Source organism: Polistes fuscatus, unplaced genomic scaffold (genome assembly GCF_010416935.1).
Source record: "Polistes fuscatus isolate 324 unplaced genomic scaffold, CU_Pfus_HIC Scaffold1, whole genome shotgun sequence".
In the NCBI taxonomy this organism is placed as follows: domain Eukaryota; kingdom Metazoa; phylum Arthropoda; class Insecta; order Hymenoptera; family Vespidae; genus Polistes; species Polistes fuscatus.
The window spans coordinates 19,261,082-19,282,255 of record NW_025112997.1 but is presented as its reverse complement, the minus strand read 5'-3'; the positions used below and the strand labels follow the sequence as shown (position 1 = coordinate 19,282,255).

Below are 21,174 nucleotides of genomic sequence, written 5' to 3'. Positions count from 1 at the left end.
TTAACGACAACTTCAGACATATCTTCATCCTTTTCCATATATATAGCAGGAAGCAAAACAAGTATGTTGTATTGTGAAACGTCACGGCATAATTTTCACTTCATTCATGCCGTGACCATCTGTGCATCGTGCAGTTTTCGTTTCGGTGTAACTTGATTGTTCCAAACGCGAACACGAAACGTGAAATTAAAGATTTAGAATAATTAAAATTTTATCGACAAAATAAAGTTATATTTTAATTATCAACAATCATGGCAATTGATAAAGGTTTCATAAATGTTATAGTACTAAGTTTTGGTTTCATGATGGTGTTTACGGCCTTTCAAACTATGAGTAACATCGAGGTGAGTTTACCACGTGACCGTAATACTTGTGGCATTTCGATTTTCTATCGCGCGCTATTGCGTCGTTGTTCTTACGTTGAGTTTTATAATTAAACATTACCATTGATCAAATATATATTCTTATGTTTAAATAAGATTATTTCGCGGTATTTAATAGCAATCAACAATTTTTAATATCATTTTTTAATATTTTTATCTTATCCGTTTATATATTATATTTATCACTAAAGACGCGACAGATTTTAATTAAACAACGTTGTTCTATATTCAAAGGATCACGAAACGTTAAAGTCACAACGAATAATTTATTTGCATGCGACTGAAATATCGAAACACCTGTTGAACATTACGGAACGAAGGAATAATTATTACGAAATTATATTCTGTCATAGTCGTAATGTATTTAAGTCAATAAAATAATAATAAATAAATAAATTTTTTTTCATAAATCTCAATTCTTTTTCTTATTATTCATATGAAAGTATAAGAAGAAAATGTTAAATATAAGTTATACGATATATTCAACATTTTACGTGAAAAGTCTATGTTAAAAAATAAAATTCTTTCGTATTGATGCAATTTTGTACTTTGTCTTTTTTTTTTATTATCAGTTAGAAAAGAATATTATCTATTTCTAGTTGTTAGAATTATATTTTACAGTTGTATGTATATGTGTTTATTTTGTATATAAAGTATTAATCTTAACAAGGCACTTGTGTACTTTTAAAGTTTTTCACTTTGACAGAGAACCTGTTATGATATTTTTTCTTTTTCAATATTATTATATTTTACAATCGATGATTAATTATCGGCTCTTCAAGTTTCAATTTTATTGTTTTATTTGAGAGTATATTTTGTAATTTTTTTGCAAGCTTTTATAACAAATGAGAAAAACAAAAATTGATATCGTTTATCTAGCGATCTAAAAAAAACAATTGATTAGAGTCTTAACACAATAGTACATTCGATTCAAAATATTTCGAGAGAGAAAAGTATTTTTTTGGAATATACTATAATTTTACATTTTTATATATTTCTTTTTTTATATTTTATATTACAAATTATTCTATGTCGTATTCCCAGTTAAAAGTTTCGTCCAAACAACTGCCACTCCAACACCGAATGTGTTTTAATAATAATAACATAGTGTAGAGTCACGAATTTTTATGAATTATGTGATTACCATTCTTGCGGTTCTATAACTTCGTTATGTTCCGAGACAAGATAACTTTCTAACGTGAAATCGTTGTTGGTAAAAGTTTGAACAAATTTTCACTATTAGCATAGTTTTACGAATACGTCCTGTTAATTTTCTAATAATTTAATAATGTAAAAAACTATGAGAAATATTTTTGCAATTATGTTTGAATACTTTCTGTTATTGTATATATATACACAATTATTAAAAAAATTTATAAACTTTTGTTTGAACATATATTATATCAATTTAATAAAATTATCGGTTATTTTTTAATTTAATTGCAATTGCATCATTGAAACGTTTCTATTCGTTGAAATTCCAGATTTGATCTTCGTGTAATTCTGTGAATCTTGCAAATTTATTTACACTACGTTTTACACTTCGTGGTGATGTTCTCTAGTCTTTACAGACTGAAGTTTGAATATAAAATGATCGTCAATTTACCAAGATCATATTATAATGTACTATAAATGCACTATAAATGCATCCAGACACATTTTCAATTCACTTACATAAACGTATATGTAGTAGTATTGTATTGTCAGTTGTATCGGTAAAAAGATCGAAAATGTCACTGTGCAGATAATTATTTTTATTATTATTTTTTTTTTTTGATTAGAGATTTAATTCGTTTTACACATGTGCAATAATTTTCTCTGCTAATAATAAAACATGCTATTTAATATTTTAAAACAAGAAGAAATTGTTTAAATGTATTATTAATAATATTAATTTTTATAATAAACTATTTCTATTAAAAACTTATTTATTTGTTTAAATTATATACGAAACATTTTACGTGACATAAAATGTAGTTAATTACTAATATATTTTGTTCTCTTTTTTCGGATTTATTATCAATCAAATTTAATCTTTATTTTCTATTTCTATTTTTTTAAATAGAAAATGCGGCCAATGTGCGTTAAAGATATTTTCATATCGAGAATGCAATTATTGGTATATTCTTAACCGGTTTATGTTATTAGAACGTTATCGTTATATTAGAAGACTATGTAAAAATATATTATCAATAGAAAAATAATCTAACAATATGCGATTGTTCTATTTATAGAAAAAAAGTAGGTTAATCCTATTACTGAAGAATACAATTTTCAAAATTTTTCTATTTCATTATCGTTCGGAAATTATCAATTGTTTGTTGTAACGTACGAGATTGTATATTAATAATAATTCATTGTAAAATAAATAGAAGTGATGTGTGAAAATTACACTTTCAGAAATTAGAACAATTTGAATAAATAATATTAAAAAAAAAAAAAACAAGAAACAAAATAATAATGAATTATATTTTCTTACGATGTATATTTAAATATTTAAAATAACGTTCAGTTATTTCTCTTATTGTTAAATGAGACTAGTTTATTTTTTATATCGTAACATCGGTGATCTATTATTTGCAATAAAACTCAATTTTACAATTAACTTCTGTGAAATATCATTTATCTAAGATGTTATTAAACAAGTTATCGAAAAGTTAGGTGAAAAAATGGGATTTTAAAAGATAAAATAAGATAAAATGAGGCGAGTGCTTCAGATATCAAGTATCACTTCAATATATTCTTTTGAGAACTTAACAAATGTTTGAATTGTTTGAATTTTATATTTAAACGTTTTTACGTCGCGTTTTTTGTACGCTATTCGAACAGTATTATCTCTATCGAAATAATTATATGTGACTGACTAAATTTTTACTTTAATGGTTGTTAAAATTGTACATAAAATTTTAGTAATATATACCAATCTTAATTGTAGCTTTTATATTGTGTCTCGTAAATATCCTATTAACACGTTTTCAAGTGATTAACATATCTCAACATTTAATTTTTCTAATAATTATATTTTCTTCGTATAAGAGAAAGAATTCGTGTATTCGTTGTTTAAATAATTCTTGTTTATACGATCTATATAATATAATAGTACAATATTAAGTGTGTACACATATGTTCGTTTAAAAACACGTGTTTTTTTATACGTCAGTGAACAAAAAAACTTATTAATTCATTTATCTTATTTTACGACACAAAATCGTATATTTTTATTAGATATTAAATTAATCCAATCAGTTATCGTGGTTACTATCTTTTTCAAATTGATCTTTTTTATATTTTTCTTTTTCTAATATCTACAATTAAAAAATATTACTTTAGAAATGTGTTGGAAAATTGTTTTTTTTAAGTTGAAATAATTATCGAGTTTGTAAATTTTATTTTTAAATTTGTATATTTTATTTACATTTGTAAATTTATTTAAATTTGTTAATTTTATTTTTTAGTTTGTATTCTTTTTTCTTTCAATCTATGATATATAGTTATTAATCGAATATAAATGGCTATATGTATATATATATATTATTCTTAACGAAATTAATTTATATTGATATTATTTTATCAAAGTTAACATATATATGTATTTATTTATCTGTAGATAGTGATATGTTTATAGCGGGGGATTTAGATGCACACGTTGAAAACGTTGATAGATTACTTCCTCATGGGCAAAATTATCGTAGATTCTTTACGAACACAATTTTCATTCGTATTTAATATATGAAATACAACAGAAGAATAACAAAATAAATATAACAAAATTTAATATATATAAATAACTTTCAATAATAAAACTTCTCTATCGTAATTAATATGACGTATCTTATACGTGATTCGATATAGAATAAAATCAATCGGTTTGAACGATTTTATTGTTATCTGATATCAGTACACATTGTGAATATACGATGATCTATGAAACTTGGATATATTAAACCATTTTAATGCTGACGCGTTCTTTCTGTTTTTCGTCGAAAAGGCAGAACGCGACACCGGTATCGGTATACAGGGTCTTTCATCTAACACCTAAAATATTTTGTTTATTTCGTACAATAGAAAAAAAATTCAGAAGAAAAAAATATTTCATTCGAAGGCGCCGATATCGTGAAAGGCTGCATTTTTTGTCAAGGTCATTTTATTCGAGATATCAAGTCATCGTATTTTTTTTTTTTCAATGGGACTGCATATTTATATTAAAATATTCTTATAGTTTATAAAAAAAACGAATAAAAAAAAATATATATATATATAAGTAATTATCATACTTTCACCTTTGGTATTGATATTTCAAGAATTAGGACAAATCGAAGATGGTCTTGAGTAATTTCAATTGTTTTCATTAAAAGCCTTAGAGTATAGAGGACTGTCAAACACGATTAGAATGTAAATAATGCATATACATATATACATATTATAATATATATATATTATCTGAAAGATTATCTGTTACCAATTAAAATATTTTTGTTTTGTTCGCAGCAAACTGTCCTAGCGAGTATAAGAAAGGATGATCCTAGTTTCAACGCTGATGCATATACCAGTCTGGCGATTTTGTATGCTGTTTTCGCTATTTGCAACTGGTTAGCACCATCATACATATCATTGACGGGTCCTAGAGTCGCCATAGTAACCGGTTGTTGCTGTTACGTTCTCTTCATAGCGTCCTTTTTATGGCCACATCCGGCTTTTCTCTATACTGTATCAGCTATTCTCGGAGCTGGTGCAGCTTTTATATGGACAGGACATGGACAATATCTTACGGAAAATAGCGACAATGAAACAATGTCGAGGAATGCCGGTTTGTTTTGGGCAATATTTCAATCATCTCTCTTCATCGGCAACCTATTCGTTTATTTTATGTTTACAAACGAACATATAGAACAATCTGTACGACAAACCGTATTCATCGTACTAATTGGTTTAGCAGTTTTTGGTACGATTATTTTATCATTGTTAAGAAAAGTACCACAGAGATATGCTCTGGGAGAAGCCGAAGGAGTATCCAGCGCTGACAAAGAACTTCATATACCCGAGCCAGCGAAAGAGAAACCTCTTTTAGCAGCTTGGTATGCTTTGAGAGACGCATTTTCTCTTTTCGTTACACCAAGGATGATTTTTCTATCCTTCACATTCATTTATACGGGTCTACAGTTGACTTTCTTTTCCGGTGTATATGCTACTAGTATAGGTTTCACCAAAGCTATGGGTGAGTCACGTAAAAGATTGATCGGTTTATCGGGTATATTTGTAGGAATTGGCGAAGTTACTGGAGGTACCTTGTTCGGTATTTTCGCATCTAAAGTATCAAATATTTGCAGTGGTTCGCCCGTTGTTATCATTGGCTGTATTACTCATCTATTTGCTTTTATCAGTATATTTTTAAATTTACCTAATTCAGCATCCTTCATTGATACGGATGAGAAAGGATATATAGAACCCTCTTCTATTCTTGCTATGGCAGGAAGCCTTGCGTTGGGTTTTGGCGATGCTTGCTTCAACACTCAGGTTTATTCCTTACTCGGAGTTTTGTTCGCAATAGAAAGTGCATCTGCATTTGCTCTATTTAAATTTTGTCAATCGGTAGCTGCAGCAGTCAGCTTTGCTTACAGTAGCAAAATTGGTTTACATCTTCAATTATTTATATTGCTAGTTTCTATTATTATCGGAACAACTACGTTCGTTATAGTCGAACGAAAAGCGCGAAATTGTCTAAACGAGAATCAACCTGACATCGATCCAGCGATTGTCGAAGGACAAAGTATAGATGATTGAAGAAATTATTTTTATAGAAAATATTCGAGATCGATCGGTGCAATTTTAAATGATCGTTTTATCACGATCGAATTATTATATATGCGATATTCTTATGATCACTTTTTTTAATCAGAATAGAAAAAAAAATATCGAAATTAATACGAATTTTGACAATAATCGTTTTATTATAGTTATGAATCAACAATGGCTGTGTCGATGAAGACGTTACATTTGTAAATACGTGAGTTTTTCTTATCATTCTCTTTTATTTTGTCAGTTGATTCTTGTACTATAAATAATAAAATTTAATAGGGAAAATATGTGAAAAGTAATTTACGCACACACACACACACATGTATATGTATGCATTATAACATACACATTAGGTATAATTAATGATTCGAAAAATTGAATTTTTTTTAATAAAATCGTAATTTATAAATTTTTACATAAATTAGAAATAAGTTTGAATGTTATTAAAGTAATAATATCAATTGTTACTAATAGAAAATGGTAAATGTTCCATATGTAAATTTTTAATCCGATTAAGTTAATATAATTTTCTACAAATATATAAAAAGACTGCAACAGTGGGATCGTAATTTATATATATATATATTTATAAACTTTCAAGAAATATTCCGATTATATTTTTTATCAGGAGAAGTCGAAGGAAATTATTCAAATTTAATTTTTTTTGTAGAAAATATTTGTACGTTCGATTATGAATCTGATGTAGACAAACTTTTCAAATATTTTTATTGAACATTCATAGGATTTTTATAGGATAATAATCAAATTATGATCCGTCCAAAGTGTTGAATCAATAATGGTAAAAATACACACACACACACACAAATGCACATTTATTCTTCTCCGGGCAGAAAATGAAAGCAAGTTCCAACAATGATTTAAATGTGTAAATTACATCTTTAATTTAACAATTGATTACCATTCGTCAACCAATAGTGCGTGTGTCTTCCTCTACTGATTCAATTTGTTAGACGGATTATATAGATCCAAGGTACTGTATTGTACATAATCAAAGAAACAATTTTAACTTCATTGTTGTTATACTTGATTTATGGAAGAATGAATACATAGTTATGTTTAAATTGTTTCATTCTATATATTCTATATATTTTATATATATACATATATTGTATTGTATGAAAACATAAATTTGAAATAAGATGAAATATGTCAAGTTGTTGTAGATAAATATATGTATTTATAATTAAATCGTGTTATGAAAGTACACGAAAATTACACATTTGGTTGAAATTATTTTCCAAGGAATACAATATTTATATTGATTCATATTGTGTTTCCCATATATTTTATATACCCAGTATTAAAATACTTTGACCATATTTAGGATAAAACTAATTATTTTCAGACTAAATATATTTTAATCATCCAGCTGACAAAGACTGGCTACACCTCTATTTATCCAATGCGATTCATCGATCAATGTCGGAAGAAAAATATACATAACAAAGTTTGAAGAATGTCCTGTTGTTGCTAAGACACCACGTCGCGCGCTCGTTTTATAAATGGGACAATGATAAACCGATGGAAACGAAAGTTCGGATTTTAGAGTTGGTTTCAACCAAATTATAGGCAAAGAATCAAACATAACTTTAGGTCTTGATTCATCTAACGAACCCGTCTCTCTGTTCCACCTTGCACCTTCTAGAAAAAGACCCTAAAAATAAGATCAAAATTGAATGACAATGATAAAGAAAAGAGAAATTTCCTGATAAGACGACATACGTAAACGTACTCTTATATAAACACCACTAGACGGTGAACTATCAACCGTTGTTTCAAATTTCGTAACGTCAAAATCAAACTCTATCAGATCGATAGGTATCTTATGTTTGCGAGCATAATTTTGTAAAACCCCGGTAAGGAATGACTGAGTAAAGAAAAAACCGGAGATCCAAAATATAACTGGTGCGTCATTATCAATCCAATCTTGTAAAAATTGTATTCTTGCTAATAGATCATTAACATAACTTCCTAATGGTTTCAACGAAGGATACGATTTTCTATCCCACGCAGAAGGTACTTTACCGATATTCATACAAGTAAATACCTCTTCTAATTCTGGTGACATCAATACTTGACCTTTTATGGCTTTTTGTACATTTATCAACGTACTCTTTATAACACTTGTTAACTGATTAAATTTAATTAGTTCCTGTCGTAAAACGGTATTCATACTGTTCATATACAACACGGGATATTTTTCCGCAACTTCTTCCATATCAAATTGTGCTGGCATTTTCGATAATATATCAGCAGCGAGATTATACACCATTTCATCAACATCTCGTTCAGCAGTTACTCCACTTATTTGTGGTTGCGTCAAGAGAGCATCCTCAAGTAATTGCATCGATTCTTGGTTATCTTTTGTAATATCTGCATTATCGTGCAGACCATATACCTCAGGTGCTTGATTAATAGGTAAATGTCTTATGTAATCGATACAACCTTCGTAATCGGTGTTTTTAGGTAAGTGGTAAATTCCACTCGGAGAGAAGGAATATCTACAATAAAATAAGTTAGTAAAAGGTTCACGATTTTGATAAATAAATTGTGTTAAAAAAAAAAAGAACAAAATAATATTCGACGCATAGAGACATATTTACTGTCTATTTGTAACGACTTCTGGATTATAGAAATTTTTTAATAATGAATTAAGCAAACGTCTATCCTTATCATCCGTTACTCGTCCTCCGTAATTGCATTCTCCTGTTAAATACAGAAGCGCATCGAATGGTATATCCTCGTAATCATTTAAAAACAGCTGAAAAAAATCTAAGTAGGTTAAAATTAAAAGTTTATATAATAAGATTTAAAAAATACAATATGTTTTTCACCTGCAATTGTAAAATGCTAATGCGTAAATCGGATTCATTAAATTCGTAAGGAATATTCCATCCTAATGGTCCAAAGTTTCGTCTTTCTTGAACTACGGCATGAAAGAAACACAAGGAAAACAAAAGGCTTCTCCATTCCAATATTTTAGAACAGCTATGAAAAAATTTCGTGTCAGAAATAGGATCATTCAAATAACTGCGCAATAAATTATTCTTCAAGCCCTTGGGTGGTTCGTTTGTTATTTTAACGCCATTCTGTAAGATGGAAACAGGAAATGCTGCGGATGGATAACTCGTAAGCCACAATCGAAATTTGGGGTGCGTATTTTCTGGTGTAATGATTTCGTCACAAATTCTATCCAATTCCTTCATCCAGGAGACAGCGAGATGGCAATTCTGTAAAATGACCCATTCACCGGTTTGGATGCTCTGTTGAATCATATTGGTTGCTATCGGACCTTGGCCTTGACCTAATGATATGGTCATTAGATCTTTTTTCGACAAACCATTATCCTCGGCGAATTTAATTAAACCTGCCATCGGATCAGAACCCGGGGAAAGTATAAAAATCAAAGGTGTGATATTAGTTGAGTCGTTGTATGATCCTTGAAGATCGAATGGTGGGGGCTCAACGAAAGATTGATTCATATTTTCTATTATAAATTTTTGAATAGATGCTACAATCTTGTCAGGCCTGATACATCGAATAATAATAAGTTTCTCAAAATTTCGAGCATCTAAGTGTTCGAATGGTGTCGGTAATTTTTCTTTTTCTGGATTCGATAAATCGTAGCAATTTTTCCACATTGAAGTGTATTGTTTTAAAGACATTTTAAAATTTTCCATACCGGGTAAAGCGCTTGCTTGCACCACTTCTGACCAGGATTTATCAGAAAGCCAGGATGGTGCTGGATTTGGATAAGGATTGTCCAATACAATTCCTCCTGTTAATAAAAACGTCCATAAATCTTCGTTTAATTTTCCTTCGGCACGCATAAGACCAACGCAGAGTATCAATGAGAACATCAATTTATGATTCTCAAAGAGGGAACGACATACGTTTCTGTAGATATTCGCTGTAAAGTGAGAATTGAGATTTTTCATTCGTACATTTAAAGTAATCGATTTTTCGCTGTTGGTTATCGACATGATATAAAGATGAATAAACCATGACAATGAATATTGATACATAGGATCGACATTGCCTAATTCGGAAATACAAAAGAAAAGTACTGAGCCATGCTTTGAAACTGGTTTGTAACCATCACGAGCCTGATCGATTTCAACTGCCGTTTTAGCAGCTGCATTTTGTTTAGCTTCGATATCTTCCGACAAAACTTTCGAAGTCGAAAGTATTTTTATAGCTGTTTCATCTTCCAATATATTTCCTTCCGAAGTCGACAAGACTTCCAATATTTTGTCTTCTATCTCCTTTAATATACGTCGATTGTTTGCACCTTCGACAATCAATTGATTCTTTTTTTCCTCGAGAATCGGTAATTCCCGTGCGACGACTATTCCTAAAAGTTGATCCTCCAAACCTTGAGGTGTAATCATAAAATTTAATAATGTTACTTTTACTACTATTTCTGGTAGATAATGGGGATTACGTAAACGAGTTGTGATGTAGAAACGAAAATTCGAGTTATACTCGAGAACATTTTCCCCAAATTTAATGTAAGATATGCCTCTTTGTTTATAAACATTTTTCATTAACACTGGCTCTAATATCGCATCTATCTCTTCAAGAATATTTTCCAACAAAACCGGCGTACCGAATTGCAACGCAGTTTCTACGACACGGACGTAATTAGGATCGGTTAGTTTTATAACAGATAATTTGTTTTGTTTTTCCATATTTTTAACCCATTTATTAGCTTGATTTTGTGGATCTATCATGAGAGGCCATTGATCAGCATTCATTACGATTATGGCATTTTCTATAGAAAAATTATCCGCAGGTAATCCATGAATCGTCCATGCTCTGATCTTCACTGGTTCACCAAGGATGTCTATCAAATTAAAATGCTTTCCACATGGAATATTTGCTTTTGTGCATGATGCGTGCCATTTACTTATAAGATCATTTCTATACTCTATAGTAAAGGCACCCAAGTAAGCGACAACACCGGAAGACAACAATACATCTCCGATAACGCTTTGGAGACTGGCACCAAGTGCCATCGCTGTTTCGTTCCATCGAGTTTTTTCTCCACTTAAACCACCCAATAATTTTTCAGCTCTATCCAATTTCTGAGTACAATGATCGATCTGATCTTCAAGTTTCTTTTTCTCTCTCATACATTCCGCAAATTCATCGTTAAGGGATTGCAATTTTTGCGTAACTTCTTGCAGAAGTGCTCTCTTAGCATTTAACATTTCCATTTGTATTGCTAATTCAGCCTCGGCCTCGGCTAACATTGCTCTTTTCGGTGCTACAACTTTGATAACGCGATCGTAAACTTCCATGGCACGTACCCATCTGCAAAGACCTTCGCAAGCAGTAGATACTTTTTTAATAACTTCAGGTTGAAAACTTCTGTCGTTTATAAATTTATCACGAATTATTTTCATGTACGCGGGAGGTATGTTATCCTTGTCGAAATTTTTCAAACTATCAAGAAATCTCATATCACCTAGCATTCTAATGGAAGCTGGCCAATAATCTTCAACAGTTCTACCGGTTTTGGGATCTTGCACCTTTTCAGGTTTAACACCTTTCAATACACAAACAGCCTCCATAACTAATCTGACACCAGCTGGTGGACTCTTCATGGATTTGACGATAGTAATATCTGCTGGTTTCAATGTATTTAATGCTGCCAGAGCCGCTTCTAATGCAGGCGTAGCTTCAGCTAGATCACTCTCGCAATCATCTTTAATAGCTTGAGCAGCAGCAGCAGCTTCGTTAGCCGATGCTTCATCTGCAGCTACTATTTCTTTTCTAGCTTCTACGTTGATGGTATCCTGTTCGATTCTTATCATCAGTTTATCACTCAACTGTGATTGCGCCACTAATTTCGGTTGCAACATTTTTAATTCCTCTTGCATGACAGCCACTTGTCCTGCCGCGAAATCCAACTTTTCTAATCCAGTAACGTATCGACTTTCTTGGTTTGTAATTTGATTGACTTTCTCTTCGTAAAGTCTATAGAGAGACGATATTAGTTGTAGAAAACTCGTAGGAGTTACGTAATACCTTCTATGATGATTTTTATAATAATCCTCGCTCGCGGCGGAAACACTCGTGTGAAATTCTTGACAAATGTGAACACACTTCTCTCGTAATTCAGAATCAATGTTCAAATTTTGTAATGACGTTCTGGCTACCTTTTCAAGACCATCCTGTGTCCACAAAGTGTACCAATCTATGGTACAACAATTGATTAAAGAAGGAAACATCCTAGTTCGATTTCTAAATGAATCACCGATCGGTGACATGGTGAGTACTATGTGAAGATTTTTCTTTATTCTTTCGATGAAAAGATTGTAAAGCGTCAATGGCGTAGTCTCTACTTTCTTACCACCCGTTTCTCGTGCTACGTTCATCATCTTTTCCAAAATCACAGCCATCTCTTCGATACCATATAAATTCGGTACATCGCCGGTATTAAGAAGTATATTTATATCTTCAACGAAGGATTCATCTGTTATTTGATTATCTGCGAATAGAAATACCGTAGGTTTTCCATCACATCCAATGCGTAATAAAAGTTGTCTCAAGTCATCTTGCCATTCGGTATATCCGTAAGTTCTAGACATTTCAATTTGATAGAACATATACTCGGACATACTAGTCGCTAATTTTGTACAAGACTGTCTACCCGAGCCACCAATTCCAACGAGCATAGCATGGCCATTGTCTTGTAATAGTACTCGAGAAATACGAGAAACATGTTCTATAGCAAATCTAAAAAGAACTAAAGACATCGGTGATCTCGATGTCATATTGTATTCGTTCAAATAATAATCCATTTTCTCTTGCAAATCTTCCAAATTCGTTACTTCGTCGTAAATCTTGGGATCGGCATCAGGTTCCATGTAATTGCCGAAAAATAAATCACGAATATGAGTACTATTAATGATTTTTTCGTCCTCTTTTAAAAAACTGGCAAGAACTTTTTCTAATGGTTGACGCAAGTGTTCATAACATGTATGTTTTACCATGGTGAAAAGCATTTCACGATCATCGTCATCGACAAGCCTGTCATGAAAAACTCTATATACCTCGTGTATCCATAATCTAATAAGTTTATCGGGATCTTTCATTCTAACTGCTGGTACCAATAATATACCTCCGATCACGCGACTGAAATCTCGCAAATTAAAGGTGTAATGACTTTTAGCCGGTGTAGGTAAAAACCTTTGGATAGCAGTTAGAAATATATCCATAGTAGCGTTAACAACCATTTTTCCTAATCGAGAAACTTCCGGTACGAAACCTTTAGAGAAATGCCATTCGAGAATTGAGGTGAAAATTTTACTCAATGTAGCCTCTTCGAAAAATTCTATACCAATTATATGCATGTGACGAGTAAGTCGATGCGTAACAACGTTGGAACCACCTCCCGGTGGTAACATAGCTGCGATTAATAAAATATCTACTAAATATAATATACTCGTTTCCTTTGGATCGAACCAATAACCGTGATCTATGAACTGACGTAATAGTTCAATAGGTGGTTGTGCTCCGTATGTTTCTTTTTGTGGCATACTCAAGTCATCCACAAAGAGCACACATTTTTTACCCATCGCTGGCCCATAAACTCCTTTTCTTCTTCGATCTAATTTAGACATCACAATTTCCTGAGTTTGTGAAGCGCTCGTACGAGCGCTAAAATTTATAACATTTTCGATGTATTGTTCTCGTGGTAATTCTTCTAAATAATTAAGAATTATCGCTGATTTGCCAGTACCAGTTGGTCCTACAAACAATATCGGTACATTCTTGTGTACCAAATTTTTGATAAAGAATCGTTGCATAGAAACTTGAGTAGTTTGAATAATGAGCTGGCTTGCTTTGGCATTTGCTGGTAAAGGTACCTGCAAATAAGTAAATATTTTTTATATTTTTTTTCTTTTGAAAACACAAGAGGAAAAAAGTAAAAGAAAAGTAGAGGAAAGTATTTTCATACTTGTGCCATAGTATCCATCCATGATATCCAACATCCATTATTTTTCTTATCATACACCCAATCGTAAACAGTATCTCTGTCGGGAAATAATTGTTGTTTCGTCAACTTAAATGCCTTAGGCCTTGGATATTTATCTATATTACCGAGTAATAGTTTCCGAAAATAAGAATCGAATATTTTCCTGCTATTGCCAGTTAATGTTGGACAAATACCCCAAATAATGCAGAATAATAGTACACATTGTAGCCACACTGTACTAACTTGAGTCTCTTCTTCTAGCATTATAGTCAAGAGCCTTGTTAGCGACTAATAACCATAATATTGTGATAATATATATTTAACTTTACACTTTTAACATCAATAATGTAACTGTATATTATAATTACCAAAAACATATGAAGTTCTGACGTATCGATGAATGTCGTGCAGTTATATTTAACGAACGTTAAAACTGGTTCGATCAACCATTCGATTATTTCTACGATAAGCTCGAATTGCTCTGAGAGTAATTTTTCTTTGAGATATTTTTTGTAAGATTCAAAAAATGGCATCCAACCAAGCTGAGAAGGTTCCATGTAAATCATTCCGCACCTGCTAACAGTGGCTGGCGATGCATGTTCTAGATCGGCTGGCTCGAATATCATGTTCATTTTGTTGGACATTTGAATAATTTCACCGGACATTAAACAAAGCTTTTTATTATCGTCCAATACTGTGTTCATACTTTCGATCCATATCGCATCCACTGGCCCATCGAAGACAATCCATTTTCGTTCCAGGGACAAAGATTGTGCAAACTCACGAAAAGTATTAGCCAGTACACCATCATTCCATTCATGAGATACCGGATCGAAGCTACCATACAATTGATCAATTGTAATAGCTTTTGGATTGATTATCCTATAAATTGTTTTAAATTCTCTCATAGTGGCTCTTCTTGTTCCAGCAAGATCACCCAATGATTCTGCTAATGTCTGATATGCTTGAGTTTTACCTCCTAATGCATTTCCAACGATCATTAATCCATGACGTACTAATATCATTTCGTAAATTTGTATGATTTTCTCTATGTACCAAGAAGTAGCTTGAAGATTTTTTTTCTCTAAACTAATTTTGAGACGATCTATAAGTTCTCCACGATCAGGTTGAGGCAAGGTAATACCTGGAAATAGATCGGTATATATTCCATTGAATAAAGGTACATCTTGAGCTAAAAATTTTGGAAGATTAACGTCTACGATCGCTCGTAGAACTATGACGGACTCGTTCCGTGTTGGATGTTTCAATTTCAGATTGCCAGCAGCAATAAGAACAGTTTTTACTGCTCGCATACCGTAATCGTAATGATTTTGTGAACTCAATTGTTCCGAACACAACTTATATGTATGAACTATTTTCTCAGCAAGATTCTTAGCATCGGTAAAACCATAAGAATAAAGAGTAATTTCTCCAATCATAGCGTAATCTGGTACCATCATGGCAACGGTTCGAAATAGCACCTTCAAATTGTCCGGAAGTTCTTGACGTCCAGCGTAACCAGGATTCATCGTAATGATAACGTAACAAGTAGGATTTAATTTAATTTCGGTACCCTCGCATATGAACTTTTCTAATTTCATACTTATCGCCATCTGTATGGACAAGATCTGTTGAGCAATAACAGAAAGAACCTCGAGTTCTATACGATTAAATTCATCGAAGCATGCCCAAGCACCAGACTGTGCTATGCCCTTGAAAAATTTCCCCATTGCTTTGTAATCGAGACCTTCGGAACAATTGAAAACTACGCATTGCTTGGCCACTGCTTTAGCCAAATCTTTTGCAGTTTCAGTTTTTCCTGTTCCAGCTGGACCTTCCGGTGATCCACCTAAGTTTAATTTCAATGCACCCATAAGCGTTCTGTAGCAACGATCCGTCAAAGGTGTAATTACTAAACGTGATGTATTTCCAAGATACTCGAAGGCATATTGAACTTCAGTCGTAACCATCGCAACTGTGATGCTGTTGTTGATCCAATAATAACGCAGTTGTGATATCCAGTTAAAATCCATTACGTTTTTAACATTTTCTTGAACGAGCAAACTGACTATGTCTCTCGCATGTACATCGATCACGATCAAAACATTTAAAGTTATCCTAGCACCTGGATCCAATTTGCCTCGAACAAGAGCTACGGTATTTTCTATTTGATAGCCGCATTTTTTCAAATAATCCGACGTTGATTCGTCTTCGAATGATTCACATACTTCGCTGGTCCAGTGAATCTGACTGCAGCAAATAATTATTTGACCTGGCCAGGAAAGTATCCATTCTTCGCGCACGCTTTCGAAATATGAAATTATACTCTCCTCTGCTATATCACGAAGAGAAGCGATCATTAGTTCCTCTACTTGGCACAACCATCTTTCAACCATGCCTTTTGCATCGGCAGGATAAATCTTTCCACTCAATGGTATATATTCTTCCTCGCGCGATAACATTCCAATTATTTCTTCATCTTTAGTGAAACGTAACTTGCTTATACCTTCGAAACATTTTTTCAAATGTGGCTGTACTCTTTGCGGATCCTTCGTCTCCGAAAGTATTTCCAATAACTCGTCGTTGGACAAGAAGAAAAATCTTGGAAAGAACAAACGTTTCTTTTCCAGATACTCGTTTAAACCTTTTTGTATTTCTTCCAATAAAGTATTGCAAAGCTTAAATTCTTGCAACATATTCGGCATAGCAGTGGCATCGATAACCCTTTTATTGTTCGTCACATATATCATAATGTTACGCCAAATTTTGTCAATTCGTCGGAAATTTTTGGCCTCTGTAGGCATTTGACGCATGATATCCTCGCTACTAAATATCGGTTCGAGATACATCCAAGTAGCTTGACACATCAACCATTGATCGATAATGTCCTGCATCATGATTAATTTGTCCTCCCAAGCTTGCATATCTTCTTCGAAAGCTTTCACAAAAGCTGAACCTCTCATTGTCTGAACTTTCAATATATGATCATCCAACAACACTTGTATATCGTCTACCGCCGTCAATATGTTTACACCAGTATCCCGATACAATGTTAATTCAAAGTAAATCTCAGCCCATTCGCTTTTCATCTTTTGCAGGTTTCTCAACAATGCGTGTTCTTTAATAGCAGCCGACGAAATTTCTTCAAGTTTCTCAATGTGAACGGATAAACCGTGTTCAATCATATCGGAAAGGCAACTGGTATCCGTGGGTTCTATAGATACTTTAACAATTTGACTGATTTGTTCCCAATGTCGAGCTTCTAAGCCAGGAGTACAAACCGTTTGAAGAACTGGAATAAATTGTTTAAATTTTTCAACTTTGGCACGTACCATTTCAGCGACTCGTCTCGCACCGGGAATATCACTGAGCACCCGTGACAATTTGTAAAGTGTTCTCCAAATCTCTTCGACTTCGTCGCGAATCTCGTCGGCGTCAAGTCCAACGAAAGGCCCGTAAAACCATTTTTCGTAATTCTTATGAAAGTTCAACGCTATGTGCCATAATTTATCAAAGATATCTACAATTGATGACATAGCAGGTATCATCATGTACGGACTTAATTCCATATCGAGGAGTGTTTCTTCTTCATTGATCTCTTCCGCTTCTTTTCTTATATCCGCCATATTATTTGACAATTGCTCTACCTCTTCGGTTGTTTGTTCCATTTCTTCAATAGTTAATACAGGCGGATCCTTTCTTTTGAATTGTTCGATTGCTGTTTGCATAGCATTTATGTTTTTCTCAAAATTATCTCGTCTATTTCGTAATACACCCTCAAGAAATTCTTTCCTCATGTTCAACCTGGTTGTCGCTAAATCCATTACAATTTCCATTTCTTTCGGCCACGTTATAGTACGTGAATTCAATTGAATATCTTCATCGGTCAATGGTTGATGATCAAAAAGAAATAATGTCAAATCCGCGGAATGTGCCAATCGACTCCTCAAATTGAACATCGTTGAATCTCGACTTTCGCAAAGATAATTATAAAGCTCGACAACTTCCTGCGTAGTTTCTGGCATCTTTGAAATATTTTCTGCTATTTCATCAAAGATAGAACACAGTTCACGATTATTCGATCTTAATTCATTCGCAAAAAAATCACAAATTTGTGAACGTAATTCATGAAGTATTTGTCGCATGGTATCGTTTACAATGGTACAATCAATTTCAATCATATTCAGTGGTATCTAAATGGAAAAAAAAATAATTATTTAAATAATACCATTAGAAAAAATTCCATTTTATTGTTAATATACCTTGCATTGAAATACAGATATTTCTTTGCTTAAATTGTCGTAAAAGTCGATCTTTTGCTCGAACTCTCTCAAAAATGGAAATGGTTCAATATTAAAGAAATCATTTAAATTCTTCTGTGCTGTTCCATCTATTATATATAATAATTCTTCATAACGTTTAAGATATTCTTGCGGGCCAGCGATGTGTGCACCAACCGTATCTAATGTATCGGTAATTAACAACAATACCTGCATACATGAATGTAAATATATATATATTGCACTTACATGAATATTCTATTAATTTGTTTCATGTAATTAATATCACCTCGTCTTCATATCGTGATATTGAGAACAGAAAACCTTTTTGATCCAATTCAGGAAATAAAATCACTTCGATTTTGGGTAAAATCATAGCAACATTGAGAACTTTATCGAAACATTTCGAAACGATGGTATGTATATCAAAAATACTTGGTTTACAATACAAATTCGTTGTTCCAATTTCCACTTCTACATTCACTGTTATGAAAGGAGGTCTAAAATGTAAATTATATCGCATTACCTATTAATTAAACTATAAATTTACGAACGAGATTGTGCTTACTTAATAAACATCAAATCCTTATAATCCCCTTCGAAATAATTTCCTGTTCTATATTGCATAAGAAAATTTCTAAAATGTCGTATAGTTTTCATTATCATAATTCTTAATTGTCTTGACAATAAAGAATTAACGGCTCGAAAATATTTTTCAATTAGACTCGTTGATGCGTGTTGCCCTTTTTCAAAAAGTCCCGACCACGCGTACTTTTTCTCGAAAAAAATATCTGCTACATCGGCCAACCATTTATTTGTCAGCATATTAACAGCATTTTCGCACAATTCATTTACTTTTGGTTCAATTTCCGTGGCTGCCACTGGGAACGTTCCTAAGTCTTGAATTTGAAAAATCGTTGTGTTATGGTATCTGAGAAAAATGATGATACCCTTGCAATAATAAAATTCATGAATATTTAATAATATTTATATATACTTAAAAAACTAACTTAGAAAACCATAAATCCCGAATATCTCTCAATATCTCGTTCGTTATGAAAAGATTATATTCCATAAAATGATCAGATAAAATTTTATATTGATGCCACGGTACTGGAGCATGAATAATTAAAACAGGATACTCCATGGGCATTGTTTCTATAAGCAAACGTTTTCTTTCTTCCGAATCTAAAAGAATATAATCAACTATGGAGTAACGAAGACTCTTCTTGTAATCATCGATTATTTCCCCTTCTAATTTTTGAATGATTCCGTCAAAACTGAAAGAAAATTTGTTAAAATAAGACGGAAAACGAGCCACACCCATTGTTAATTATAAAAGTAATTAACAATAGAAAAACAATTGTAATAAACAATAGAGATTTACTCTTCGCGTTTTCGTAATCTACCAACGAGTAATTTTTTGGCATTTTCGATATTATTATAATCATATGGTTCTAAATGATAATCGGCAATGCACTCGTTTCTTAAGTAAAAAAGTCTTTGAATATCTTCGTCTCGTATTTTTTGATTTTGCTCTCTTTCAACCTGAATCATCAATTCTTCTAATTGATCTTCGATTGATCTTGGCATCTCTGCTTCCTTCCTTCGTACAATCTGTAATGTCCATTGTTACTTCCATTGTAAATATTAATTATTATAATAGATTTAGTAGTAAATAGCGTAAAGAAACAATTATTTATTGTTAATAATATATGAAACATGCATACTTCTTCCTCAAGAATGATTTTCTTCAATTTATCTTTTCTTTTTTTCATTAATAATTCTCTATTCTGAATATTTTGATTAGCCTCTTTCTCAGCTTTTCTATGTAACCATGTACCATCTGCCAAATCTTTCAAATTAATAATATTATCTGAAAAAAATTGTCCTTCTTCATCATCCTTTCCTGTTCTTTTTCGTCGCCTCTCTTCTTTGTAGAATTCAACGTATTCGCGTGGTGGCATCCTTAACTTATTTTCAACTCCAAATGGTAAACATTTTGATGGTTTTTCTTTCTTTGTTAAAGTAGTAACACGATACTGTGCTGAAGTAGGAGTATATATACTTCCTATTCCTTCACTTGGTTTTGTATAGGAAAACCAATATTTGTATGGTACTGCTTTCGTCCATGATTGATCTTCTAATAGTTTTGGATATTTAGCATATTCTAATGCATTAGTTACTTCTGTTGTCGAGTTTGCACAATCTTCCACTACTGGCATCCATGGTATATTTGGAAGTATGTTACAAACAAATCTTTTATCCGTCATTTTTTATCTATTCATTATAAAAAAGTAACTTAATGTTAACTTTACATTCAAACGCTAGCTAAGACAAATTTTTCATAAAAAGTAAGATACGGTTTTATAAAACAATTATACAAATTTATGTTAATAAACAATTAAATGTTTCATTCAAATTTATAATTATGATACCTCACAATGTTATAATCTGTGAACTTCGGAATAATCGAACACTCGTGTTTACGATGTAACCATAGTGACAATATTATAGTAAGTTAATGAAGAAGTATATTTATTTGTAATAATAGGCAAAATTTCAAAAAGAATACATTATTATTATATATGAATTATAAAATAAATATATTACGTATTTGTTTACAATAAAATATTACATTTAATTTCAATAATACTTTATATTACAATTTTTGTTCTTATCAAACTATTCAAAAATGAAATATTCG

General features: G+C 31.9%; 2 protein-coding genes across 3 annotated transcripts; one reads left to right on the top strand and one right to left on the bottom strand.

The window, feature by feature from the left end:
- Positions 1-92: 92 nt before the first annotated feature.
- Positions 93-6,746, top strand: LOC122526515 (UNC93-like protein MFSD11). 2 transcript variants are annotated; one of them, XM_043649974.1, is made up of 3 exons: positions 256-344; positions 4,872-4,972; positions 5,053-6,746. In XM_043649974.1, exons 2-3 carry the CDS (start codon positions 4,900-4,902, stop codon positions 6,162-6,164), a joined length of 1,185 nt encoding a protein of 394 aa, XP_043505909.1. In that variant the 5' UTR covers positions 256-344; positions 4,872-4,899; the 3' UTR covers positions 6,165-6,746. The 2 variants fall into 2 exon arrangements, with proteins under 2 accessions (XP_043505900.1, XP_043505909.1); XM_043649965.1 differs by having other exon boundaries at positions 93-344; positions 4,872-6,746.
- A 587-nt stretch (positions 6,747-7,333) lies between these two features.
- LOC122517831 (dynein axonemal heavy chain 3) lies at positions 7,334-21,017 on the bottom strand. Its single transcript, XM_043636422.1, has 12 exons — positions 20,198-21,017; positions 19,855-20,084; positions 19,478-19,747; positions 19,036-19,398; positions 18,757-18,967; positions 18,450-18,677; positions 14,556-18,380; positions 14,170-14,475; positions 9,035-14,077; positions 8,804-8,961; positions 7,933-8,701; positions 7,334-7,854 (listed from the first exon to the last, which is right to left on the bottom strand). Exons 1-12 carry the CDS (start codon positions 20,738-20,740, stop codon positions 7,558-7,560), a joined length of 12,243 nt encoding a protein of 4,080 aa, XP_043492357.1. The 5' UTR covers positions 20,741-21,017; the 3' UTR covers positions 7,334-7,557.
- Between the last annotated feature and the right edge of the window lie 157 nt (positions 21,018-21,174).

Bases quoted from the DNA above. Each gene is read 5' to 3' on its own strand.
- LOC122526515 (XM_043649965.1), top strand. From the start codon at position 252: ATGGCAATTGATAAAGGTTTCATAAATGTTATAGTACTAAGTTTTGGT. The intron at 345-4,871 runs GTGAGTTTACCA...TTTTGTTCGCAG, and splicing joins AAACTATGAGTAACATCGAG to CAAACTGTCCTAGCGAGTAT.
- LOC122517831 (XM_043636422.1), bottom strand. From the start codon at position 20,740: ATGACGGATAAAAGATTTGTTTGTAACATACTTCCAAATATACCATGG. The intron at 14,476-14,555 runs GTAATTATAATA...TATGGTTATTAG, and splicing joins CAGAACTTCATATGTTTTTG to TCGCTAACAAGGCTCTTGAC. The intron at 14,078-14,169 runs GTATGAAAATAC...ACTTATTTGCAG, and splicing joins GGATGGATACTATGGCACAA to GTACCTTTACCAGCAAATGC.